The sequence below is a fragment of the Opisthocomus hoazin genome, chromosome 2, assembly GCF_030867145.1.
Source record: "Opisthocomus hoazin isolate bOpiHoa1 chromosome 2, bOpiHoa1.hap1, whole genome shotgun sequence".
NCBI classification, from domain to species: Eukaryota; Metazoa; Chordata; class Aves; order Opisthocomiformes; family Opisthocomidae; genus Opisthocomus; species Opisthocomus hoazin.
The window spans coordinates 110,426,993-110,452,313 of record NC_134415.1 but is presented as its reverse complement, the minus strand read 5'-3'; the positions used below and the strand labels follow the sequence as shown (position 1 = coordinate 110,452,313).

At 39.6% G+C, this 25,321-nt stretch overlaps 1 protein-coding gene across 1 annotated transcript in view; it reads right to left on the bottom strand.

Annotated features, from left to right (window-relative positions):
• SNTG2 (syntrophin gamma 2) overlaps nt 1-25,321 on the bottom strand; it is a 323,296-nt gene that overhangs the window by 170,300 nt on the left and 127,675 nt on the right. Inside the window, exon 2 of the mRNA XM_075410732.1 lies at nt 14,774-14,911. Within this exon, the coding sequence (XP_075266847.1) occupies nt 14,774-14,911 (138 nt within the window). The remainder of the gene's footprint in view (nt 1-14,773; nt 14,912-25,321) is intronic.

The following is a 25,321-nucleotide window of genomic DNA, read 5'->3' as shown; positions in this document are numbered from 1 at the left end:
CCCAGAGAATGCGTAAATTGTGAAAAGCCTGGCAGACCTTTACGGTTTGCTGGTGCTCAACAACAGAAAGACAGAGCTGTAAATCTCCTGAACACAGAAATCAGCTTCAAAGGGCTGTCCTGCCATCTTTTCTCACAGAAGAAATGAAGGCAGAATTCATGGAAGATGAGAGTTTTCCAGTTTACTGTATTAGTATCAGAGATCCGAGTACCCTCCCTCCCCAGAGGATGAGGGCATATAGATCCAGCTTACTGAGGAGATTTTCAGGAACATCACACAGCAGAATACACAAGTCACAACTGGCAGGATGCAACAAGTAGGTGATGTAGCAAGTAAGTCCACTGGTAGTTCTCATAACAGATGATGTCAGTGTATTTTCTAGGTGCGAGAATTTCCTTCTTAAAGCCATGATCCCAGACAGCTGTAATGGTGGTAGACGACCACCAGCCAAATAGACAAATATGTTTATGACTCCAGGGAGAAGACTCCAAAATGTCTGACCAAACATGTGCAAGGAGGCGCATCCCACAGGAACCCTGCTTAGCCCAAGAAGCACCAGTGAGGTGTGGTCTGCATTTGTACCAAAAAAGTAGGGAAACACAGAAAATAAGTCCTAGGGATAAAAACCAGGTATCAAGAAAGGAAGCTACAAACCCAGACTTCTATACTAAGGTTCTCCAAAACTCTTCCAGTAGCCCCTGCAGGGCTGGGGAGACACGCAAAGTTTTAACGTCTCTAAAGAGATGAGCCTGTAAAGAGATGGCTCAAGGAACATGGATTCAGGTTCATCAGAAACTGAGGGCACTTTTGGAATTTAGCCTGTAGAGGAGGCACAGATTTCATCTGAACTGTAAAGGACTCAAGGCTGCTGGTACTTCAAATTCAGAAAGGACATAACTGAAGTTTTAAATTGTAGCACTGGAAAAGTTAGCAGGTACAGAAGACAATATAATTATGGATGATGCTTCTATTATGGGTAGAAACAGAGATATTCTGTATCCTGAAATGGACAGGTCAGGGAGAGAATAATACGAACAAGAAATGCAAAATAGAGTGCCAGGAACAAACACTAAATCTGAAGTAAACAGAGGTATAAACACTCCGGAGAGGTAGAAAAAACTCTAATACTGGGGTGCAAAGTATATAAGAAAGGTAAAACAGGCTAGATAAACAGCAGAGTAAGTGCCTCGTGCTACAGAGAACTTAGACTTAAACAAAACTAATAAGCCAACTACGTCAACAAGTAAAACAGGAGATTCCAGGCTAAATGCAAACAAGATTCTGCATTAGTGACCACAGGCAAAGAGGCAACAGTAATGAGAAATGTAATGGTGGTAACGGACTTCACTTAACCTCTGGTGGATTGGACAGATACACTTAAGGATACAACGCAGTCAATAAAAAGCAGGTCTCTATCAGTCACTGATTCATGGAGCTCACAAGATTAGACTCAGTACTTGCCCTCATCTTGAATATAGCATGCAGGATCTAGTTAAAACTTTTGCAGTTGAAAAGCTGCTCTGTAATAGTAACTGCTATGTACTTTACATTCAACATTTACTCAGTTGTGATCCCAAACGGTGAACTATGCAAAGGTGAGGAAGCTTGTTGAAAGGAAAAATAAAGGAGGCAGCTAAGAAAAGTAAAACTTCACAGGCAGTGTGAACAGTACTTAAGAATACCACACTGGAAGCACACAGCAAATGAATGCCACTTATTAGAAGGGCTTAATGAACAGAAAAAAAGAAAATCGCTTGGTGAAAGAGGAGGTTAAGAGATGTTATTACATGTAAAGAGTGACAGACACCATATTCAAATGAAGACAAGTAAAGGGAACGTAAGCATATAAAATCGAAAAACAGAAAAAGGCAGCAACAGTAAAGAGAGTTCCAAGAACTGTCAAAGAGTATAAAAATGAATAAGAAATCTTCAAATCTATCAGGAGCAGGAGGTCTGCCAAAGAAACCACAGGGCCGATTGATGATCAAGATATAAAATGCACGCTCAGAGAAAATAAGGCTACTGAAGGGAAGATAAATGAACACTTTCCATTAGTGTGAAAGAAAGCAGAGATGTTCTTCCAACATTCTTCGTGGCACAAAGGATGTATGAATCTGTCTGAATTTGAAACCACTTCAGAAGCAAATTGATTAAATAACAGTAGCAAATCACTAGGGTCAGACAGCATTCAGCCTAGTTTTAAAGAAACTCAGGGATGAATAAAAGCAGAAGCACTGGAATGATACTTCTCAATAAAGCCTTGACACATGAAAACTACCACATTGAAAATTAAATTCTACTTTTTATAAAAGGTTCCAGTTAAGAAATAGAAAACTTTAGGTCTGCACTACACAAATTAGAAAAAACTATAGAGAAAAAAATTAAATCTATAGGCAGTGAGAGAAACTATAACAAAAAACAGAATTGACAGACACTTTGATGAACCTGGAAGAGACAGCGTATTTTTTCAAAGGTGAGTTATGGAAACACAGGGACCATGAGGGAACAGCTTTGCCCAGATATATTGCTAATTAAAACTAGTTAGAAAATAGATAGAAAACAAGGGGATGCATTAAACATGTAATTCTCACAACGGAGGAAGGTCATAAGCAAAGTTCCACTGTTGCCTATGTTGCAATCTGCATTATTTAAAATACTCATGAAAAAATCAAAAAAAAGGTATGAGCAATGAGATTACCTTTGCTGCTTACCGAGACAGGAAGGATAAGTGAACTGAAAATGTTTGCAGAACATCTTACAAAATAGTAACTAGGCAACAAAATAGCAGACAAAATACAATAGCAGGTCAAAGCTAGTGAGAGATTATTTGTCCCATGTACGTTATTTACATAAGGAATTAGAATTGATTCTAAATCAGTCATTTCTACCAAGGAGTAAAACCTTGGGGTTAAAGTAGATGATTCCATGACATCATCAGTGCAGTGTTCAGTAGCAACTATGAAAGAAAATTCTACTCCAGAACTTCTTGCCAAAACTGAATACCAATCTTTGTAGAAAAAAACCCTATTTTTTTTTTACATTAATGATAATGTCATGCACATCTGCAGCTGAAAACCCAGTGTTTATGTCTCAGTCAAACATACAAACAACTTATTTCACTTTTTAGTTGCCTGAAGGCTAGATACAATTTTTCTTTTCAGACTAATTTATTTATGGCTTGAGGCTAAAGCAAGGCAAACATCTGTATTGGTCTTAAAAAAACAAAACTAAAAAAAATACAGAGCTACAGTTGACTGTATGATGGCTGTGTAATTTTATTTCATTCTAGGCAAGGAAAGCTCTTTAGAAAGTATCACTAATTATCAATCTGAACAGGAAAGCTGAAATTAATACTTCTTTTGCTTTTTAATTAGCATTTTGTTTTGCTAATGATATTCTTTAATAGTATCTACAGTTTATTAAAACTCTCCTTTCTGAAGGCTTTCAACGTACTTGACGCGTATTCTGTAACCATCACTCCTTCCAGTTGTGCTACAAAGCAAAAGTAATTATGTACCTCCCATAGAACACCACATAGTAGGCCGGTTTTGTTTTGTTTTCTGTTTCTAGGAGAGTAGAGGAAGAATAAGTGCCCTGCAGAAAACTTCAGGATACATTTTAATAAACAGAAATTTAATAATTAAAACTGTAATTGGCCAGGATTCTGACATGAAACATTCCTATCTTTGAGACCTTTCATTGTTGCAAGTTGTCAACCATTTTATTATCTGTTTCTCAAAGGGATATTGACTCTGTAAATGCCTACCATTATGTTTACGAATTAGGGTAACAATTTGTCCATGACAATCTCTAGCATCTAAGTTCTCAGAAACAAACGCATTGACCAGTGTCAAATGTACTAGCAATGGAGAGGGAAGGCAGGTTTACCTGCTAAGTGTTTCCCAGGCAGTTTGATCTGATCGTTTGTCAAGCAGCAATTTGAGCAGTCAGGCTGGCTGTCGCATTTGCACTTAGTCTACAGTGGATGAACAGGTATTTTGGAAATGTATCTTCTCTTTGAACAACAAGTTGTAAACCTGAGAAGTCCACTAACATTTTCACTTTTGTAATGTTTTAAGTATTAAGGAAAATTCATATTGCTTAATTGTGCATGTCTGAGTAAAACTTTTCTCTTGTTCTGATGCACGAAAACACTGGAGCATATAGCTGCTGACTGAACAAGCTTACATATGCTCAAAGACAACCAAACGGTATTTAAGAAATCAGCCTAGTCTTTGTGAAAGACTAAGATTTACAGCCACCAAGTCGCTACCTAATTACAAAATCAAAAACAATTTTTGGGGATGAAATTTGCATAGTCACAAAAGTGCAAGGATAGAATTTAAATTTTGGGTTAGAAGCAATATTTAGGTGTGATCAATCTACCTTCTTCTCCATCACTATCGCCTTCGTGGAATAGCATGTACTCTGCAGGAGGGCCAGAGAATGACCAGGGAGTTTGCATCTCCTCAAATCATATAGCTCAGAGACAGGGGCTTTATGTCAAAACAATATCATGTTCTGCGCACTGGGGCAAACAACTGCTCTGCAGAACAAGCTGTTGGAGATGTGAATAAAGAGAAAAGATTTTGCCCCATCTTAAGATCATAGAATGATCACAGAATGATCAGATGCTGATAGCCTTAGACCACAGATGAAAGCAGTGCAAGTAATATATTCTTACATTCCGCCTGTATCTTTTGCTTACATGTAGTTCCAAAAGGTGTTAGAAATCCAGGGAAAGCCAATTCCAGAAGACATCTGGACTGAAACAGCACATATAGCCATACAGATGGGGGGAGGAGAACATTAAAAGGTTTCAGTCATTAATATTGAAATAAAGACCAGTGAGGCAGGAACTTTCAAGAACTCCAAGAATGATGTCAGGCAAGAATATACTGAAAAACAGATACAATAAAAATTTTAAAACATACAAGACACAGACACCATAGAAAAGAACACTACACCAACAACTGTACAGAGAAGAGACTGCTGGTAACAGGAGGTGTAACGCTGCTTATAACAGCTACTAAGCATGATATAGTTGAAAAAAAAAACCCTATAGTTTTAATACTTTCAAAATGAATGAAACTTTCAAATGTAATTTGGAGAACTATATGGTCAAACACCTGACTTTTAGGCATAAGATAGCTCTTGAGATAGAAAGCTTTCTGGATTATTTTAGAACAGAATGACTCAACAGAAAAGTTTCTCTCTGTAAAGGTCTTCTATGTCTTGGTACTCATTCATATGAAGTGACATGACCGGAGCTTAAGAGGCAACATGAGAAGGCAATTACAGTACTTATTCCTGGTACTGTTTTTTAGTGAGATTTTATATCCACCTGTCAATGCCTACCATTATGTCATTATCACCAGGTTGTTAACACCTAGGACTGGCACTTGTGGTAAAGGATCTTTCATTAGGAAAAATATTCTATCTATCTATATATCCTAATGAGCAATGTACTAAACGGATTTCAGAAGGAGATTCTGCTGAAGCATTCCACACTCTGATAGAATTGGATGTATTTGGAAAAACATTCTGTATGTACCATATTTTCCTTTTCTGTACCAGTTTGCACAAAAATATTAATGAATGCATATATTCTTCCCAAACATCAAACTGAAGCACACAGTACAAAATGCCAGAACACTTAAAATAGCCCATGTTCTTTAGATTTTCTTGAAACTGTTCTTAGAAACAAGCTCATTGCAATGGCTAGAACAGGTTAGAAGAGAAAGATCGCCAACACTTCGATTTATTTTTATTCTTTTCTCCTCTACTTATCAGGAAGTACAAGACCACTGTGCTGACTGTATTGGTGTCCTCCTGGGCTGTCCCATCCCCTGCCATGGGGCAGGGAGGTTGTGTGGGGAACCCCTGCGCTGGCTTCTGTCCTGGTGGGCACCTCCTCCTCTGCAGGACCTGGATGCCGAGTTACTTGTCAACATTAAATAAAGCCATAACTCAACATGCCTTGGTACCTGAGCCCATTAAGTGCCCACACTCAAACCACAACAGACTATTGCTACCTTTACAGATAACGGACTATGTCTTAAGCAAGGTAAGTGGCTAAACAGGAAGACAGGAAAACGTTATCAAGAAATCATTCATTACTGCATTATTCAGAGTAGTTTAGACTACTGGTTTTTTTTTGTCAGATAAATAAACATTATTCCCACTACTACAGTTGCATCTGTCATTTATTGGAAAGAGCAGTCTCAAAAGGCCTCCTTACTTGTTGAAAGTAAGATGTCAAGTTTACTACAGGTACTACATGGCAGGTTGACAACAGAAAATAAAAGCCATTCTTAGACAACGATGGAAATAACAGCAGAGCTTGCCACCCAGGCCCTTGGGAAACATGCAGGGGAAAAGAAGAAACAAAACAAAAAAGTGTAATATGAAGAGTTAAAAAAGAAGCCTGCAACCTGTCCTGCATGGATGCAAGTGAAAAACAGTCTGATACCAAAAAGGGCAAGATAAAGACAGGTACTTAACACATCAGCCATATCTTATCTCCCTTTTCTTCAGTAACTCTTGAAGCTACCACAAGGAAGTTACGAGATAAAAAAATGACTGAAGAAACAGATCCTGTAAGAATATGAGACCCAGTAAAATGTATTATAAAATACAGACATCCTGCTGGCTGTTACACAACCAAAAAGAAAATAGGGGATGTGGTGGAGAACAAGGATACATGAAATCCTTCAGGAAGTTTTCTGCTCAAGATGGGGACTTCCCATGATGAGGACTTTCTCAGCCCACACCCTCCACCTCTCCAGCCCCAGAGCTTCCTCAGCAAATTGTTCTACATGTATTTAACATTCTGCCACGCACACAGATTTCTACTTGTGCTCACAGAACCCTCGCTTCTCACTGGCCAGCAGCGCAGTTCTACCTTCCCAGGGGCTGCAGGCTGCGGTCCACCTACTGACTCTATTCCTAGAAATACAGATTTTAAACTACTGTAGGGGCTGCTCTTGCCAAAATTATTTCCAGATGGAACTCAGAAGAAACAACATACTGAAGAAAGAGAGTGCACACAATACTCTAACGCGAGAAGGTGCTGGATTACGATTAATTACTGAGTCCAACAATACAGGCGTTTACATGATAAGGCTAGAATCATGTAGCTCTATGCTAATATGTGAAGATACCACATGACATTTCATGCAGCACATCAGATGAACTGCAGTGCCACCACCTAGGACTGGGACAGAGAGATTCCTTCTCCAGTACGTGGCAATCCAAGGTCAAAGAATACTTAACTTGAAGTAATCAACTTTGATTGTTTCCTTACTCACTACTATTACTATTTATATATGTTCCACAGCCTTCATTAAAAATCATGAGTATAGACAAATCTCAAGAAATCATGGGAACACGAGGAAAATGTAAATGTCACACAGTTAACCACTTCGCTCAGACTGAATGTGCCACGTCTCTGTATTTCCACAAGTTGTTAACACTGCCCTCTCAGGAATTAACCAGGTAAACAGCCAAAGAAATGCACTGAAAAATAATGTAACAGCTTTTCTGTAAAACTACAGTGTGGGGGGTGTCAATCAAAGAACTTTATTACAAGTAGGATTCACTATATTGCTGGTTATAACATGTCTGGTTTTCAGGAGAAGCGTTTTGCTCAAAGGGTGACTGTATAAACTTTAGTCCCAAGTCTGTATCATTTTTAATAGACTGTTTTATATTCTTTGAAACAGAGCATTATTTAAAAAGACAGTTTAATGCAGAAAGTGGAACAAATTATGGAGGTAATGAAAATGTAAGTCAAGCAACCTCAAGAAAGAGAGAGAAAGACATGAATTAGTCCTCCATGGCATCATGTTATGCCTCATTCTCCACTCCATGAAGAGGAGGCAAGCTGTAATATGGAATAAAGATTATTTTGAATGGGAAACAGTTTTAAAACTTAACTTCTCGCATTGCACAGGATCTTACCTTTTCCCAAAAGGACAGGAAGAAAGCAGCTATAAAAATCAACTGAGGCATGCCAGTCACTATCAATATTTTTACGGAGACAAAGCAGATCTTTTCACACGCTAGCGAAGATCTAGGACAGCTGCAGAGAATCCTTACTAAATATGGTATAATAAGAAATTTTAATAATTTTATCTTATTATAACTTTCTATTACTGTAGATCAAAGGGGTTTATGAGTTTATTTTTTTGTGGGGTTGGAGGGGCATAGGGGTGGTTTGGTTGCGTTTTGTTTCCTTTTTTTTTTCTTTTTTTTTTTTTTGTAAAATGAAGTCACTCATTTTATTTTCCAAGCCTGCCAATCTAAAGGAGCATTTTACAAAAAACAGAACCAGATTGTTTCCACAGATGCACAGAGAAAAAGGGTAAGAGGCAACAGTCACAACGTGCAGCAAAGGAAATTCCAACTGAGCATAAGAACAGGAAACAATTTCACAGGGAGCGCGGTTAAGCATTAGAAGAGGCTGCCTAGAGAGCCGGTAACATCTCCATCCTTGGGGATCTTCTAAACATGAATGCACAAAGCCCTCAGCCACTTGCCCAAACTTGGAAGCTATCCCTGCTTTGAGCAATGGGTTAAATTAGGTGACCTCCAGAGGTCCCTTGCAATTTAAATTATCACATGATCTATTCTAGTAAAGATGACTGTGAAAAACACCATGGTATTTTACTCTCCAGGGTGAGGTGATCATATTAAATGTGTTTGAACAAAACATACTCAGACTTTACAAGAATCCTTAGGAACTCCTCCATTCAATTGTAAGATGTTTAATCTGGGACAGGAACATTCTTTGGCAAGTGGTATGAGAGGACTCAGACTGATGATACAGATTAAGTCTATGCAGGCCATCTACAAATATAGACTTCCAGAGTTAGTAATAACATATATAGGACCCCGTGTCAAGATATGATTATAATTCTTTTCCCTCTAAAAATAGGCTGATTTCTTTCAATTAAAAAGGCATTCTATAACAACGAATTACAGCTGAATCCTGCCAGAACACAGCTGTTCTTTAGTTCAGTAATTTCATTTGCATTCGCTTTGTGCAACTTTTCCCTTGTTGGCTGGTGTGAAGACAAAGATGAACATCAGAGGTTGCACCCACCGCTATCCCATATACCTTAACTGGAAAGGCTCATGCTTCCATCGCAGTCAGATATTTTGCCCCTAACTGCTGAAGATTTTACACTACTACACAAGCTCTCACAATATATACAGTTGCAATTTACCAATCCTGACAGTCTGTCATGGCTCCAATTGTAACAGAGTAATTAAAATTTTAATAAAGAACACGTATATTTGTACATATGCCTGGTTTACCAACACTGTGCTGCCTTTTTCTGTCTTGTTGGTATGGGTGCTTACCTTCAGCTGGACTCTTTCCCCATGTCAGAAGAGATTATTTTTCAGGGATATCCACAGTGTCTTTTGCATTCTTCTGTTCTGTTACATTTATTAGCCTTTTTACTTAAAGCTACTTATTCATTTTATCTTTAATGATAAAGTTTTTTGTCATGCTGATGAATACGCATATCTTATATATTATATCTTATTTATTTTGTGATACAAATCTTTAACTGTTCTCAAAGTGACAGCAACACAAGCTTAGGATCTTTCATACTAAAGATCCTAAGGAATCACTTGATAGCTAACTTCTAAACATCTAGGTCAGCTTTCCAGAGCATGGAAAACAAATTACAAATGGTTAAATAATGTATTTTCTCCATATAAGTGATCTTCATTTCAAAAAGAAGACTCTTTCTTAATCACCCACTTGATGTTTCCAAAAAGACAGAAAATGTTAGCTTTTTTAAAAATAATTTTGGATTAAAACACCATACCAGTGACGGCAGAACAGGCACTGGGAAAACACTAATATTATTATTTATCTAGACAGAAATTACCTTGGGTTAAAAAAAAAAAAAAAAAAAGATTTTTAGACTTTAACGCAGATCCGCTCCCTAGAGGTTTGCCAAAATAACATTATTCTCTGTCCTTATTAGTATCTGAGTTACAAAGAAAAAGTCATAGCAGTCTCATCAGGGATTTAAACAGCACTTTCAGGCACTGTTTCTATTTTTTGAATCAACAAAACAACTAATCTTCCTTTTATTCTTCCCTATTTACACACCTTGCTTCATTCTGTTAACAGTCCACCTAAGACAGGGCTTGTGAAGCTGGACAGCTGGGTACCCAGGATGCAAAGGTTTTTGTTATTCTAATTCTATTAGACTCACATAAGCCTCTGAGGAGTCCTCTTCCAATCAAGATGCCAGGAGCCTGCATTATAAACCTGTTTGCCTGACCACTGACCAAGACAGAGACAATTTCGCTCTGTGAGAATGACTTATTTTGATTAAAAGCCAGATGCATGCCTCTTCTTTTTCTTACTTTGTAAGTGGAATTAGCAGGAAAAAAAAAGATACAGGAATATAATAGAAAGTAAGAGAAAAAAATTGCTTATGAAAAGAGGAGAGGCATGAAATTGCGAGCTGACAACAGGAGAAAGATGATAGCAATACACAGGGAAGAAAAACAAGGAACACGAAGGGTGAGGCACTGTATGTAAGAAATTTATTTTAGCATGCGAAATAACAGAAAGTTAAAGGAAAATCATTAACTTCATGAAGCATAAAGTATAAAAATGCATGCCTCCCTGTTTCTCCTTTAACTGAAAATGGATCTCTCCCTACCTGTCACGCAATTAATTCCCTTCTCTGAGTAGCACTAAACTTTAAATCTGGGGGCAAAAAAAAATCTTCTCTTAAAAATACTTAAAAGATAATGAAAAATGTGTATTTATTGTTAATATATCATTTCTGTCAATACATTCATGCTTGCCTTCTATGAGTGCGTACCATTTCTGATGCACCCATTCGTTCTCTTTTTTCCTACGAATCTGAACACCCCAAACATAACACTAAGTCTTGCTTAGAATGCTTAGCTTTGCCAAGTCTGGTTTTGAAATACTTAGTGGAACGATCACATGTTTAATCGCATAAATACGAAATATTGAAATATTACATAAAGTTAAATAAAAATATTTTTTTATAAATGCAATAGTATATAATAGAACACTGGAAAATATTATTTCCCACTATGGTTCCACTTCCAGAAGGATTTTTACAGATATTTAAAAGCTATCTTGCCTACTGTGAAAAGATTGAAAACTGAGGAAAAGAAACAGTTGCATTTACATTATTTCTTCTATACGCATCTTGAATTTCACAAACTATGCTCCTCTCTGTCATTATTCTACATTCAAGTCTAAGACAGTAAGAACTGGTGAAAGGAGCTGAACTGCCATTAAATTACAGAAAGCTAGCTTTACAATTTCGCACCAAAGGTGAAACTTTCTCACTGCTTAAAAGTAGCACCTAAATGAATGGCAGATGGCAATATATGAATAAATCTAGGTGATGGTAGTAGAAGGTATTTTATAGTGAGAGCCTTTTATCCTTGGGAATAATCTCTATTGCTGGAAGTCCAACCCACAACGGCAGCACTAGTGATCACTGATGTCCTTCCCAGTCCTCCCTGTAGCCTTCAGAACTGGACGGGACTCGCAGAGCTCATTACACATGGCTGCAAATCCCGTCCTCGGTATTCCTCAGGATTAACAAACCTGTCAGTGAAAGGGAGGCTGGAAGCAAATGCATCCCACGAATGCTGTCACACCAAACTGGATGGAGAACAAAGTATTACCACAAGTAGACACAGAACTTTCTTCTTCAGTATTTTTCCATTCACATATCCCACCTAATAAGAAGAGTTACTCGAAAAACAGAAGATTTTTTTTTCCCCCCTCCTATACTTTTGAGGTCACTACAGAAAGAAGGCAAAGAAGTTATTTCTATTTTTGTTGCAAAAGAACTAGTTTAATGAATGGCCATATTTAAAATACTGATTAACTATGAATACCTAAGAAAGAAAAAGTCTAGCAAGAAGGAGAATAAATCAGTAAGACAAAGTGATTGTTTATGACTGCTATAGAATTGACTTTCAGATTATAATTTTCTATTAATATTTTGAATCACACAGCACAGGGACGAAAATTGTTTTCTTGAACCACTTGAAATGTAAAGTATTTATCTCTTTGGAATTTATCTTGTGTAGCTGTAAATGTAAACATCAGAATTACCAAAAATATGGCTAGAGAGCCACCAGCTATTTCAGCCTGATTTCAAATTCTGTTTTTGAAGTCCTACACACACTAGTAATTTATATAAAAAAATACGGTGTTCGTCTTTATGTTGCACTTAATTGGTCTCTATATTAAATGCTTGTGTTCCAAATGTTTTTATTTGTTTCAAAGTATAATATAGAGAAAACAAATACTGCCATGAAGTCACTCTCATTTTTCTCATTAGAGTTTGATAGAAGCAGCCCACGAGGACTGAAGATAACAATTTCAAATGGGACATCTTTGGGAGATCTTGCAAGGGACATGGAAAAATAACAGGTTAGAGCCTTAAAATTTAGTTTTCAGATTTTTCAGCAAGAAACTTAAGGGAAATGTGGAGATAATGTTAACAGTGTTTTCCAGGAAAAAGTCAGCTTGGCAGGACTGCCCATGCTGTCTATCAACAGAATGAGGAGAGAAGAAATCCTTACTGAATGCATTTTACACTTGGAGCCACACAGTACTTTGCAGCTCAGCCCTAAAGTAACATCTGAGTTACATTTGAAATTCCCTCACTTTTACACATTAACACTACTTCTATGTTCTGGAAAAGCTGTCTCCTTTCTGACATAGTCCCAGGAGTCTCTCCCCTCCAGGCTTACCCACTGCGTAATCGTTACTGGTCGTGAAATACAACTGAGGAACTTCAGCTCATTTTGTACGCAGTGGCTGCATATCCCAGTTCTGTCTCCTCTGCAAGGACTCTTACTTTCCAGAATTTCTTTCAAAATTCAGCTCCTCAAATATTGTCGGAGTTTGTCTTCCTGTCCTGTCTTCCATGAGGAAATACTGTTTAGGGTACCCATAAAATCTGCAAATGCATTAAAACCAGGCTCAACCCAAATCTTGATATTAAAAGGAAGAGGCAGACTTGGGTTTTTGTTTGGTTTGGGTTTTTTTTTTTTTGGGGTGGTGGGGTTTACTGGGTTTTTTTCTGTTTTGTTTTGCAATTTTTTGGGAGGGTGGGGTGGGGTCTTTTGGTGGGGTGGTTTTTTTTGAGTGATCAAAGAGTGAAGATCCATACACATACAAATTTGATAAGCATTTTCTCAGATGTAGCTAGCCTATGCTGATTCAGTCAAGAAGTAATCTGGGACTAGACAGGATAGAACTTTGATTCTTTTTCTATGAAATTATATACACAAGGCATTTAAACACCATCGAGTCCAGAGTAACCATGTATACTTACATACACAGACACCATTCATTGCACATGATATTTTCCTGACTCTTGCAACCACAGTTTGCATGCAACTTACTAGCACTACCAGCAATGTCTGCAGTTATAAGGTGCAGGTTTTCATGCTTTTCAATGAAGTAGAAAGTACATGCAACCTGATGATTTTTGGCTGAGGCTTATATTTGTTTCAGCAAACCAAGCAGAATGGGACATGCCTTTCACTTCACTTGAGTGGCCTCCTACTCATTGCCAACCAACGCAACACTTCCGAACATTTTTAAGAGCAAGTCATGTTCCACGGAGTTCCACAGACAAGTTTTGAAACTGACACATAACTATTCTAACTACTAAATGCTATTTCAAATTATTTTTTGTGCGATATTAAACAATCTATATAAATATTTACCACAGCAGAAATGAAACATCTTTCTGTGTTATACAGGCAGACTCTAAGACATACTCACATATACGGATACCCACTATATACTTTTTCACTCCTACTTCTTAGTAGAGTATCACAAACTCACCTGATGTCCCCTAGTGCCAGATTTTCTGTTTACAAGATGTGCAATACAGCTAGAAGGCAGAAAGGCTTCCCCTTGGCCCTCTATGGGGAGGCTGCCATGAATTGTTCACTCTAGCAAATACCAGCACATCTCATGACATTTATTTTACCCAGTAAACTCTGGGATACCTACAGTTAGTTTTAAGAGGAACACTGTTTATACAAGGAAACAAAATACATTACTTGTGGATGTCCATAACCTAGACACCACTGCTGCACTGCTTATCCAAAATGTCGTTTTTTCTAGTCACTTTATTAAATGGTGATACAAAAGATTCCTCTATAGCTTAGAGGCACTACATGCTTTGAAAAACCAACATAATAGAACTTCGGGGAAAAAAAGCACCACAGACATGCTGGCACTGGTTAAGTCCAATCTGCGCCTGAAAAAGAATTAAAGTGAAGTAAGTGTCTGTCAAGTGTTATCTCATGCCCTTGAAGAGACATCCTGTCAGTGCTTGATACACAAATGAAGAAAACCCTGGTGTATGCGTTTACTCTTAAAATGCTTTCAATGGGAAACACTTTTTGGTTTTCTTCATTTAATGGCCTAACAGTATTTGGTGAAGAAATGTTGTAATCTCACTATTTATAGAGATTTTCTCTCCTGTTAAGGTTACATATGTCAGAATAAAGGACATGTAGCACTGGCCACAAAAAAAAAAAAAAAAAAAAAAAGATTTTAAATACAAGAATATAAGCATGCACAAAAGAGCCAGCAACTGATCATTACATGTATTCCTACTACCCAATAAAATCTCTTGCACTGCAACACCATAAACTGATCTCTGCAGAAGACATTAAAGTCTCACAGTCAAAACCACAGAGATATCGAAGCACTTACATTTGCACTGTGATCACTTCCACTAACACAGACGACATCTTGTTTTTGAATTGTTAATACCTCTTTTGTAAGCTTCAGTCGGATGTCATAAGCATTTTCGGATACTTCATCATACAACAATGCAATACCAGTTTTAGTCTGCAAAAGCAAGGCAGGGAAACAACAATTTAAGGACATGAACATTTCATAATGATAAATAACAAGCTCTATCCCATTCAATACATGAAAGGCATACAAATGAGCACTGTTTACAGAAAGTGGAAAACTGGTCTGCTTTTCAGTCTTCAAATGGATTAGACATAAAAAAGCCTCTTCTGTGCTGTAAAATATGGGCTAAATGGTCTTTGTAGTAGACATTAATATGTAAAATAAAAATAATAATTAAAAAAATAATTCTCCATTGTACTGTTCCACACAGAACTGTTGCCATCGAATGAACTTCTACTTGTTTTTATTGTACAACTTCTTATGAAACTGCATTAGAGGCAGATAGGTATGTATAAATGTATGTGAACACATTTTCTAGTTTCAGCAAGAAGCGAGGAAGTGCCATGTTGTTCCTGACTTAGAGTGTTCCTTCCACTGTGTCTGAAATGACCTGTACCCTTCATAAACATTGCCTTTAAGATACAGAGTTCTATTACAGTAGAAAACTGAGTTTTCACATTGTAAAACACACAAATAAATACATATGTTAGAGAATTTCTACTTGTTTAGGTCAAGATAGACATACATTTCTGAAGTTTAATCATCACTGGACTAATAACTTGTGAACTCTGTAGGATAGTCACGTATTTTGGTAAAAAAATGTTTTCTCCATAAGTAGTAAAAAAGAAATTCTGTTTTAACTTTTGATTTATTTACTTACTTGCAAATTTCCCACTAATATTCAGTCCGATTTCCTTAAACAAAAACTGTGGAATTATGACTGCTTATAGCTATTCATTAAAATAAGCAGACTAACACGATTTCAGAGCTTTACAGTCATAACACAAAAGAGACAAAGCAAAACACCTGTTCTGAAATGGATGATCATATTTAAAAGTAATACTTGTTTGTTAGTTTATAATGTATATAACAGCATCATCACAACACTGCACTTTCCTCTATGCAAGTGAGGAAAAATCAAGCTTAATTTTACTTTTAGCTGCAGCATTTGTTTTCAGAAGACGATTTAAAATCAAGTTGTTGATCTGTTTTGTTAAATAGTTTACTGTGTAAAGAACAGGGTAATGAAAACCAAAGAAGAAACATGCCTTATGCACTGAATGAATGCCTGAGGGATTTTAAAATAACATCAAACATGGAATATTATCTTTGTAATAATATTTTCATTTCTATAAAATTAGGGAGAAAGGTCTATGGTGATTGTCAGTAAAACCTTTTGGTCTTTAAAGGCAGGATCAGCTTAAGCTTAAGGCACTTAAATTTAGATGTGGTGTAGCTCTACGCAGCAACCAAGTATCAAAGCCTCCCTTACAGTAGAAATGGAAAATGCAGCCTAGAGAGCAATTCAATTTACCCTGAAGTATATAGAGAGCAATTGCTCAGCTGAATTCCTCATGAGGTTCTGCCGTCCCCGGCTTCAAAGCAGTTGTCCCCATGGACACCACTGCTGCCACCTAAGACACTTTAGGATATCTAAGGCCTCCACACATGAAAGGCTGACACAGGCTTTTTAGGACATCCAGGTGCTTCTCTAACTGGAGGCAAGACCAAACCTCCACGGTGATAACAGGATACAGACATCAGCCATGTCAGCAGACATCCACATGCAGGTATCTTCAGCGTGAAATGGATGTCACCAAAGGTTTACAGTGTAGAAATCCACATGTAGGATAGCCGTTTAGATTCTGTCAAGTCAGCGGTGAGCAGCAGACACCTCTGAAGCCTGATTTAACTGACCTCTTATATAGATCCATCTAGAAGGGACCAAATCGCACTATAGCTCTCTACTTTGACTCAAAAAATAAGCATAAAAACTCGGACACAAGTGTCTAATTCCAGGCAGACAAATCTTGTCCTTAGCGTTTGCTGGGAATGTCCAAAGGAAGCAAAGTTCAGGGAGGGTGTAAAGCCTGAATCATTCTTCGTTTGGAAATCAGTAATTCTTCATTTTCTCATGATTTTGAAATCTTTTAAATTTCCAGCATGTGTGGATGTTTTAGCAATACAATTTTGCGAATGACAACATATGAAAACCGTGCCAACACCATCCACTCAAAAGCTATGCTGCCTAACAGCAAGTATTTTCAAACAGTAGAACTGCCTCGAAAAAGCACTGTCCCCTCATTTAGCTGCTGTTCAGAGGCTGTGCATCACTATCCCACCCGGACTGGTAACCACTATTCCTTTTGCTGACGTAGTGGAGCTTGCTATACAGAAACATCTGGAGAACAGAGCTCTAGCGAGCTCTTCACACAGCCTAAACCCAGAAGGTTTCTTTGGCTAGTAATTATTACATGTGTTTAGAAGTAACACAATGAAAAACACCCTGAACTTTCATTTGTAACAGACGATCAAGAAACGAATGAAATATGTAGAGTTATTGATTAAACAGTTCAACATTCTCCATCACACTACTTAAACTGAGTCTCACTGAAGCTTATCTGTTCCTATTAAATCCAATACCTACCTCACACTCCATCTAACTCCTGACGTGATCCAAGATGACGTGCAGCAATACATTACTCGCTTTCAGATTCAATAGGATTAATCTAGATTTCTCTCAGCCTTTCAAGTCAGCTTTTTTTAGACCATTATAAATGGCTGTGAATCAGAGTTCAGCGCATTCCCTTGATCTCAATTTGTGTTAAAGAGCTGGCATACATAACTAGTTGGGAAATCCCAGGCCAGACAAAGTGCTTCTTCAAGCAATGATCTTTTGACTGGAATTTAGTCTTTGCATGTACACGTATATTCAGCATTTTAACTACGCTATGTTCGCCTTGACTTCACATTTGAAAACTGTCTATACAGAAGCTGTTCTAACAACTGGTATCAGAAAGTGAGGATTGAAAACTGGAAATAATGTACCAAAATGATGTAGTAATGTTAGAGATCATATATGAAATTTACATGTGTTTTGTAATAAAATCCACATGGAAAGTGCACAGGGAGTTGCATCTCAATAGACTTTAGGTGCTTACAACGAGAGGTAGAGGAATATAAATCTAAACTCACTTGGGTAGATGAGGAAATTAAATGTTGATTTTCATATCTCTGACAGTTTTCTAGCCACTGACCTCAGGAAGAGGGGTGTGCAGTGTGCGTTTGCATGTCCACGTATGTGCTGGGAGGAAAAGGAGATCAGGAGCTCAAGCATCGCAGTAGTTGTAACTTTTAAGCAAGCTTAGTCACTGCTCTCTTTTTGAAAGAAAAAAAAGACATTGAAGCCTACTTTCTCAAGCAAGTTAAAAAATTGTTAATACCACAGAGAAGAAAACATAGAGGGAGCTAGAAATGATGAATCCTTTTATCAGTTTTATTGTCAACTACTTAAGGCAGGTCCCTAGCCAGTGTATTTGCCTTAAAGAGCTCCCTGTTCACATAATGTTTACAGACCCTATTCCAAATACAATAGCTCTTTCAATGCACTTTATCTGTAGCCTAAAGCTCACGGCTGCAAAATCTGTTTCAAAGTAGGCATCTCTAAACCAAACTTCCATTTTCATAGAATCGTAGAATCATAGGTTGGAAAAGACCTCGAAGATCATCAAGTCCAACCCAACAACACCATGCCTACTAAACCATATTCTGAAGTGCCACATCCACACCTTTTTTTGAACACCTCCAGGGATGGTGACTCCACCACCTCCCTGGGCAGCCTGTTCCAATGCCTGATCACTCTTTCAGTAAAGAAATTTTTCCGAATATCCAATCTAAACCTCCCCTGATGCAACTTGAGGCCATTGCCTCTTGTCCTGTCGCTAGTTACCTGGGAGAAGAGACCAACACCTGCCTCACTACAAACTCCCCTCAGGTAGGTGTAGAGAGGAATAAGGTCCCCCCTCAGCCTCCTCTTCTCCAGACTAAACAGCCTCAGTTCCTTCAGCCGCTCCTTCTAAGACTTGTTCTCTAGACCCCTCACCAGCCTCGCTGCCCTCCTCTGGACATGCTCCAGCACCTCAATGTCTTTCTTATAGTGAGGGGCCCAAAACTGAACACAGTACTCCAGGTGCGGCCTCACCAGTGCCGAGTACAGGGGCACGATCCACTCTGTTGAAATTCCATATCTGTGGTATACTGATGGTTGGAACACTTGATTAAGACACATGAGAACTGGAGTCACTGATTTTTATCCTACATCACTTCAGATTAGGTAGAGAGCGAGCTTCAGGCCATCCCACAGAGCCAGTGCTCTGACCACTAAGTTACAGCAGGCTCCGATTAACTCTCGTAACTGGTTTGATATGTTTTCTACAGCACATCTACTATCGTAATCAAAAGTCACTGACGTTTTCTCAAAGGAGACAGAATTCAAATTTAAAATAGCCTTGACTAACACAAAAAAAAAGATTTTAAAAATGGGATGAAGTGTAGCAGAAAAAAAAAAGTGCAAGGTGCTACACTCTAGGAAGAACAGTCACTTGCAAAGCAAAGATTTTCTTCATCATTTCTTAAAGATAGGAAATGGGTAGGTAGCAGTAAGGACTGACATTAAATATTGCCATCAGTATCTTGTTGTTGCAATAAAGACAAACACGTATTTTGACTGCTCTCGTTTGGGTTCTTGCCTACTGATGTGCTTTTTCTCACTCTCACAAGATGATGTCCAGAAGCAAACACAGTTTTTCAGCTGGATAGTACAGAGGTTCCTTAAACACTGCTGAATGCAAGGGAGGAATAATTTCATTCCCATGAAGTAATCCATCACCAGTGTTGCATTTAATACATCCCAGTATATTGTCTCCTTTTATAATGTATTATGTCAGTGTTGATTCATGGCTACACTACACAGAAGAGGTAATGAACTGAAAAGGGTCATGAGAAGTAAAAAAAAATTAGAAGTGATCCCAGACCTGGAAAACAGGACCTATAAGTAATCCTGCAGGAACCTGCCTTTTTTAAAGACAGGAGACAAGAGAACATAATGACAGCTTTAAGTACTTCAAAATCTCTTGCAAAGACAAACGGAAAAATCAGATACGAAAATAATTCAGAATTCTCCTCCTTTTAACATATTCCAGCTACAAGGAAACTGAAGTCCTTGAACAGACTGCTGGGACAGATTACGGACATCCATCGCTAAGGGATTCTGAGAGAAAACTGAACAAACTCCCTGGGAAACGGTCCTCAGGGACAGGGGAACAGAACAAAGCTGGCAGGTCTTTAAGGATGTATTCCAGAGAGCGCAAGAGCTCTCGATCCCCAAGTGTAAGAAGTTGGGCAGAGAAGGGAAGAGACCGGCATGGCTGAGGCAAGAGACGCTGGTCGAACTAAGGAAGAAGAGGGAACTGCACAGGCAGCGGAAGCAGGGACTGGCTTCCTGGGAAGAGTATAGGAATGCTGCCCGGTTGTGTAGGGATGGGGTCAGGAAGGCCAAGGCACAGCTGCAGCTGAACTTGGCAAGGGATGCAAAAAATAACAAGAAGGGCTTCTACAGGTATGTCAGCCGGAAAAAGGTGGTCAAAGAAAGCGTACCCCCGCTCATGAGCGAGACCGGCAAACTGGCAGCAGCAGATGAGGAGAAAGCTGAGGTACTCAACAACTTTTTTGCCTCAGTCTTCACTGGCAACCTCTCTCCTCACCCCTCCCGAGTCAATGAATGGCATAAAGGACACCAGGAGGGTAAAATCCCTCCAGCTGTAAGTGAAGACCAGGTTCGGGACCTCCTGAGGAACCTAAATGTACAGAAGTCCATGGGACCTGATGAGATGCATCCCAGAGTCCTGAGGGAACTGGCTGATGTAGTTGCCAAGCCACTCTCCATGATATTTGAAAAGTCATGGCAGTCAGGGGAAGTCCCCAGTGACTGGAAAAAGGGAAACATTGTGCCCCTTTTCAAAAAGGGTAGAAAGGAAGACCCTGGGAACTACCGACCTGTCAGCCTCACCTCTGTGCCTGGGAAGATCATGGAACAGATCCTCCTAGAAGATATGCTAAGGCACATGGAGGCCAGGGAGGTGATTCGAGACACCCAGCATGGCTTCACCAAGGGCAAGTCCTGCCTCACCAACCTAGTGGCTTTCTATGATGGTGTAACAACAAGGGTGGACAAGGGAAAACCTATGGATGTCATCTATCTGGATTTTTGTAAAGCCTTTGACATGGTCCCCCACAACATCCTTCTCTCTAAATTGGAGAGCCATGGATTTGATGGGTGGACCATTCGGTGGATAAGGAATTGGTTGGATGGTCGCAGACAAAGGGTAGTGGTCAACGGCTCAGTGTCCAGATGGAGACCAGTGACGAGTGGAGTCCCTCAGGGGTCTGTACTGGGACCGGTGCTGTTCAATATATTTATCAATGACATGGACAGCAACATCGAGTGCACCCTCAGCAAGTTTGCAGATGACACCAAGCTGAGTGGTACGGTTGAGACACCAGAAGGACGGGATGTCATCCAGAGGGACCTGGACAAGCTGGAGAGGTGGGTCTGTGTGAACCTCCTGAGGTTCAACAAGGCCAAGTGCAAGGTCCTACACCTGGGTCGGGGTAATCGCCAGTATCAATACAGGCTGGGGAATGAAAGGATCGAGAGCAGCCCTGCTGAGAGGGACTTGGGGGTACTGATAGACGAAAGGCTGGACATGAGCCGGCAATGTGCGCTGGCAGCCCAGAGGGCCAACCGTGTCCTGGGCTGCATCAAGAGAAGTGTGGCCAGCAGTTCGAGAGAGGTGATTCTGCCCCTCTACTCTGCTCTGGTGAGACCTCACCTGGAGTACTGCGTTCAGCTCTGGAGCCCTCAGCACAAGAAGGACATGGAACTGTTGGAGCGGGTCCAAAGGAGGGCTACAAAAATGATCTGAGGGCTGGAGCACCTCTCCTATGAGGACAGGCTGAGAGAGTTGAGCCTGGAGAAGAGAAGGCTGCGGGGAGACCTGATTGCAGCCTTTCAGTACTTAAAGGGAGCCTATAGGAAAGATGGGGACAATCTTTTTAGTAGAGACAGCAGTGACAGGACTAGGGGTAATGGTTTTAAACTAAAACAGGGTAGGTTTAGGCTAGATATAAGGAAGAAATTCTTTACAATGAGGGTTGTGAAACACTGGAACGGGTTGCCCAGAGAGGCAGTGGAGGCCCCATCCCTGGAAACATTCAAGACCAGGTTGGACAGGGCTCTGAGCAACCTGATCTAGTTAGTGGTGTCCCCGCTCGCTGCAGGGGGGTTGGACTAGATGACCTCTAGGGGTCCCTTCCAATCCAAAACTTTCTATGATTCTATGATTCTATGAAACATCTGCCAAAATCCTTCTGGTATTAATTCTCTCACAGGGCAAAATCCCAGAAAAGACAATTTCTTTCAGATCTATTTTTCTCTGATGCTAATATTCAGAATTCTGTGACATCTTGCATATGACTGAACCTCTGCACTCAGGACAAAGCCTGACTGGCTTTAGTAGGACACCTGCACTGAACAGCTTGCAGCTACCATAGGAGAGATGAAAAATAACTATTAAGACCTGAAGAAGTTTATAATTTACGTGCCTTAACAATGGATGAGTGACATTTACAATAAAATTTGTTAATAATTACAATTATTATAGCATTTATTCTGAAGGAACACTGCACCCTAAAAAGAACTGTACCTTCATCTTTTATGACAAGAGGACAATTCCAGGCTTAAGGGGCCTTGACTAAACACAAATACAGCCTTTTCAATGGACCAGTATGGAACAAATGGATAAGGACAGCAGATATGTAGTGAGAGCAGTAACACAGCTGTGGAAAGCAGAAAATTAATGATTTCATTATCACTGTGTGCAGACAAAGAACCGTTCAGTAAAACTAAAAGCAGATACTAGACAGAGAGTAATTATAACTTTCTGAAATTAGTGATACAGCACTCCCTTACAGAGTATGTTTTTCCTGTAAATACACATGGAGTTGTCCTTTTCCTTAGCTTTAGCATGCTACAGCTTTTCCTCCTCCTGACACTGTTTCACAACTGCTGATACAAAACCCTTTAATCTTTATACTCTTTCCTTTAAGAAATTCTGACTATAATGAAAATGAAGCCCTTAAACAGACTATTTGGATAGGTTACGGTTCCCCAGTACTAGGTGAGTGAGGGGTTCTACAAACAAGTCAGAAAAACCATTTGTAAAAATGTTATGGAAGACAAAATGGTAGTTCAAGACTTCTGTAGATGAGGACAGAAAACCTCCTTTTAACATCACAGGAAGGAATGGACCTTGAGAGGTTTGAAGCCCAATCTCAAAGCAGTGCAACTATGCCCTCAGTCCAGGCTGATCTAAGGCTGGAGACTGCTCAACCTTGCTGGGTAACCAGCTCCACTGCTTAGTGTTCTTCTCATGAGGAAAAGCTTCTCCTTGTATCCAATTTCAATTTCTGCTTGTTGTCTCCTGTCCATTCATGTATCTTTGTGAAGAACCTGGCTCTATCTTCTAGATATCCTCCTTGCTGACATGGAAAAGCTGCCTTTAGGTCCTGCTGAAGCCTCCTCCCTGATGAACAAGCCCAGCTCCCTCAAAAGGCAAATGATCCTAGCCTCAATCTAGCTTGGTAGTCCTGCAAGGACCTTGCTCCAGATTATCAATGTCTTTTTTGTATTGGGGGAACCAAAAGTGCATACAGTATTCTAGACACAGTGTAGTGAGTGTTGAGTAGAGAGGGATAATCCCTGCCCTTGATCCCTTGGCTGTGCTCCTCCTAACATAGCCCAGGATGCTGTTGACTTCTCTGCTGCCAGGGCTCACTGCCGGCCCAAGTACAACTCACTGCCCACCAGGACCCCAGCGGCCTCTGCAGCGGAGCTGCTCCCTGGACAGGCAAGCCCCAGCCTGTATCATTGCCAGGGGCTCTTCCTTCCCAGGTGAAGGACTTGGCAGTTGACATTGTCGAATTTCATGAGTTTCTTGAATTTGCTGGCAGTCCATTTCTCTAACCTGCCCCGGTCTCTGTCAATGGTGTACTGACTGGACTCTCCAATTTGGTGTCATCAGCAAGCTCTCTGTGAGCTCCTCCAGATCACTGACAGAGATGTTAAAGAGAACGGGCTGCAGGATAGACACCTGAAGAACACCACTTGCCATGGGAACCCAGGAGGATAATCCATTAACCACCACCCTCAGCCTAAGCATTCAAGCAGTTGTCCACTCACCCATCTAGACTGAGACTAGCAACAGTGTAGTAACTAACAGGTAATTTTTTTTCCTTGTGTCAAAATAATAATAAAACTGATAATAATAATGTTTTAAAAATTACATTTTTTTGTTTGTTTTGACAGTTGAATGCATACTGAACATGGCTATCTAACTAAAGAAAAAGATCAGGAAAAAAGTCATTACCACTGCTTTTAGTCATTACATTCACTACAGGTAAAAAAGTCAGAAGATGATACAGAAATAATTTGTATGAGACCAGTGCTTTGGATCAGACGCTGTTCTGCTCTAAAGTACTACTGCACACCATTACCAGCGTCATGACCATCCAGTTTCCATGTACAGAAGGATGCGACGATGCCATCACATCCATCAGGTCCAGCAGTGCTGCCATTGCATCCATTAGGCCCACCACTCCTGCTTGTCCCATCTCAGAGCCCAAGGGCCAGGACTACGATGGACAGACTGACAGTCATGGCAGGGGCCACAACCCCCATTTCACCCCCTCCACGTGCAGGCAGACCTGCAGGTCACTGCCAGCTGCTTCCTTCCACCTCCCTTCCCTACACAGAGAAGAACTGGAGCGGGGACACCTGCACCAGCACCCTGGTTGCACCGTTGCTGCGGATGAAACTGGTGGCTGCCCCAGCAGTCCAGCCCTTCAGCTTTCATCTGTGATCAAAGGGAAATATTTCAAGTTAAAGTAAAAACCAAGTTAATTCTGAATTTCATTCCAGTTGGAAAGCAACTGCCAATGCAATTTAACCGTGGATTCTTATCAATATTGCAAAATCAGAAAAAAACCCTTTTAATCTAGAATAATATACAACCAAACTGACTTAACAGCTGCCTAACTTTCAAGATGTATTTAGAACATACGCATCTTCTTCAGCTCCTATTTAAAACAAGAAAACCCTCAAGCCAAAAGCTTACCAAAATTAAGCAAAAAAACCCTAACTTCTCTATGGTCTCAGTAAGCAAGCAGCTAGTAAGAGTACTTATCCTTTTCTTACTATTTTTAAATTCTCTTGAGCATTTCATGACTGACATTAGATTTTTGTTAGCGCTGTAACCCCATTTCACAGTTTCTTAGTACTCACCATCACTGTTCTCAATTAGTCAAGATCGCAAATTCCTGATAACCCATTTTAAAGAGGTGATTCACATTCACAGCAAAGCCAGTATATCTGATGAATATATCTGATGGACATCAGTGATTCCAGGGTGGGTAAACAAAGACTAAAGATATTGAACTACAGTA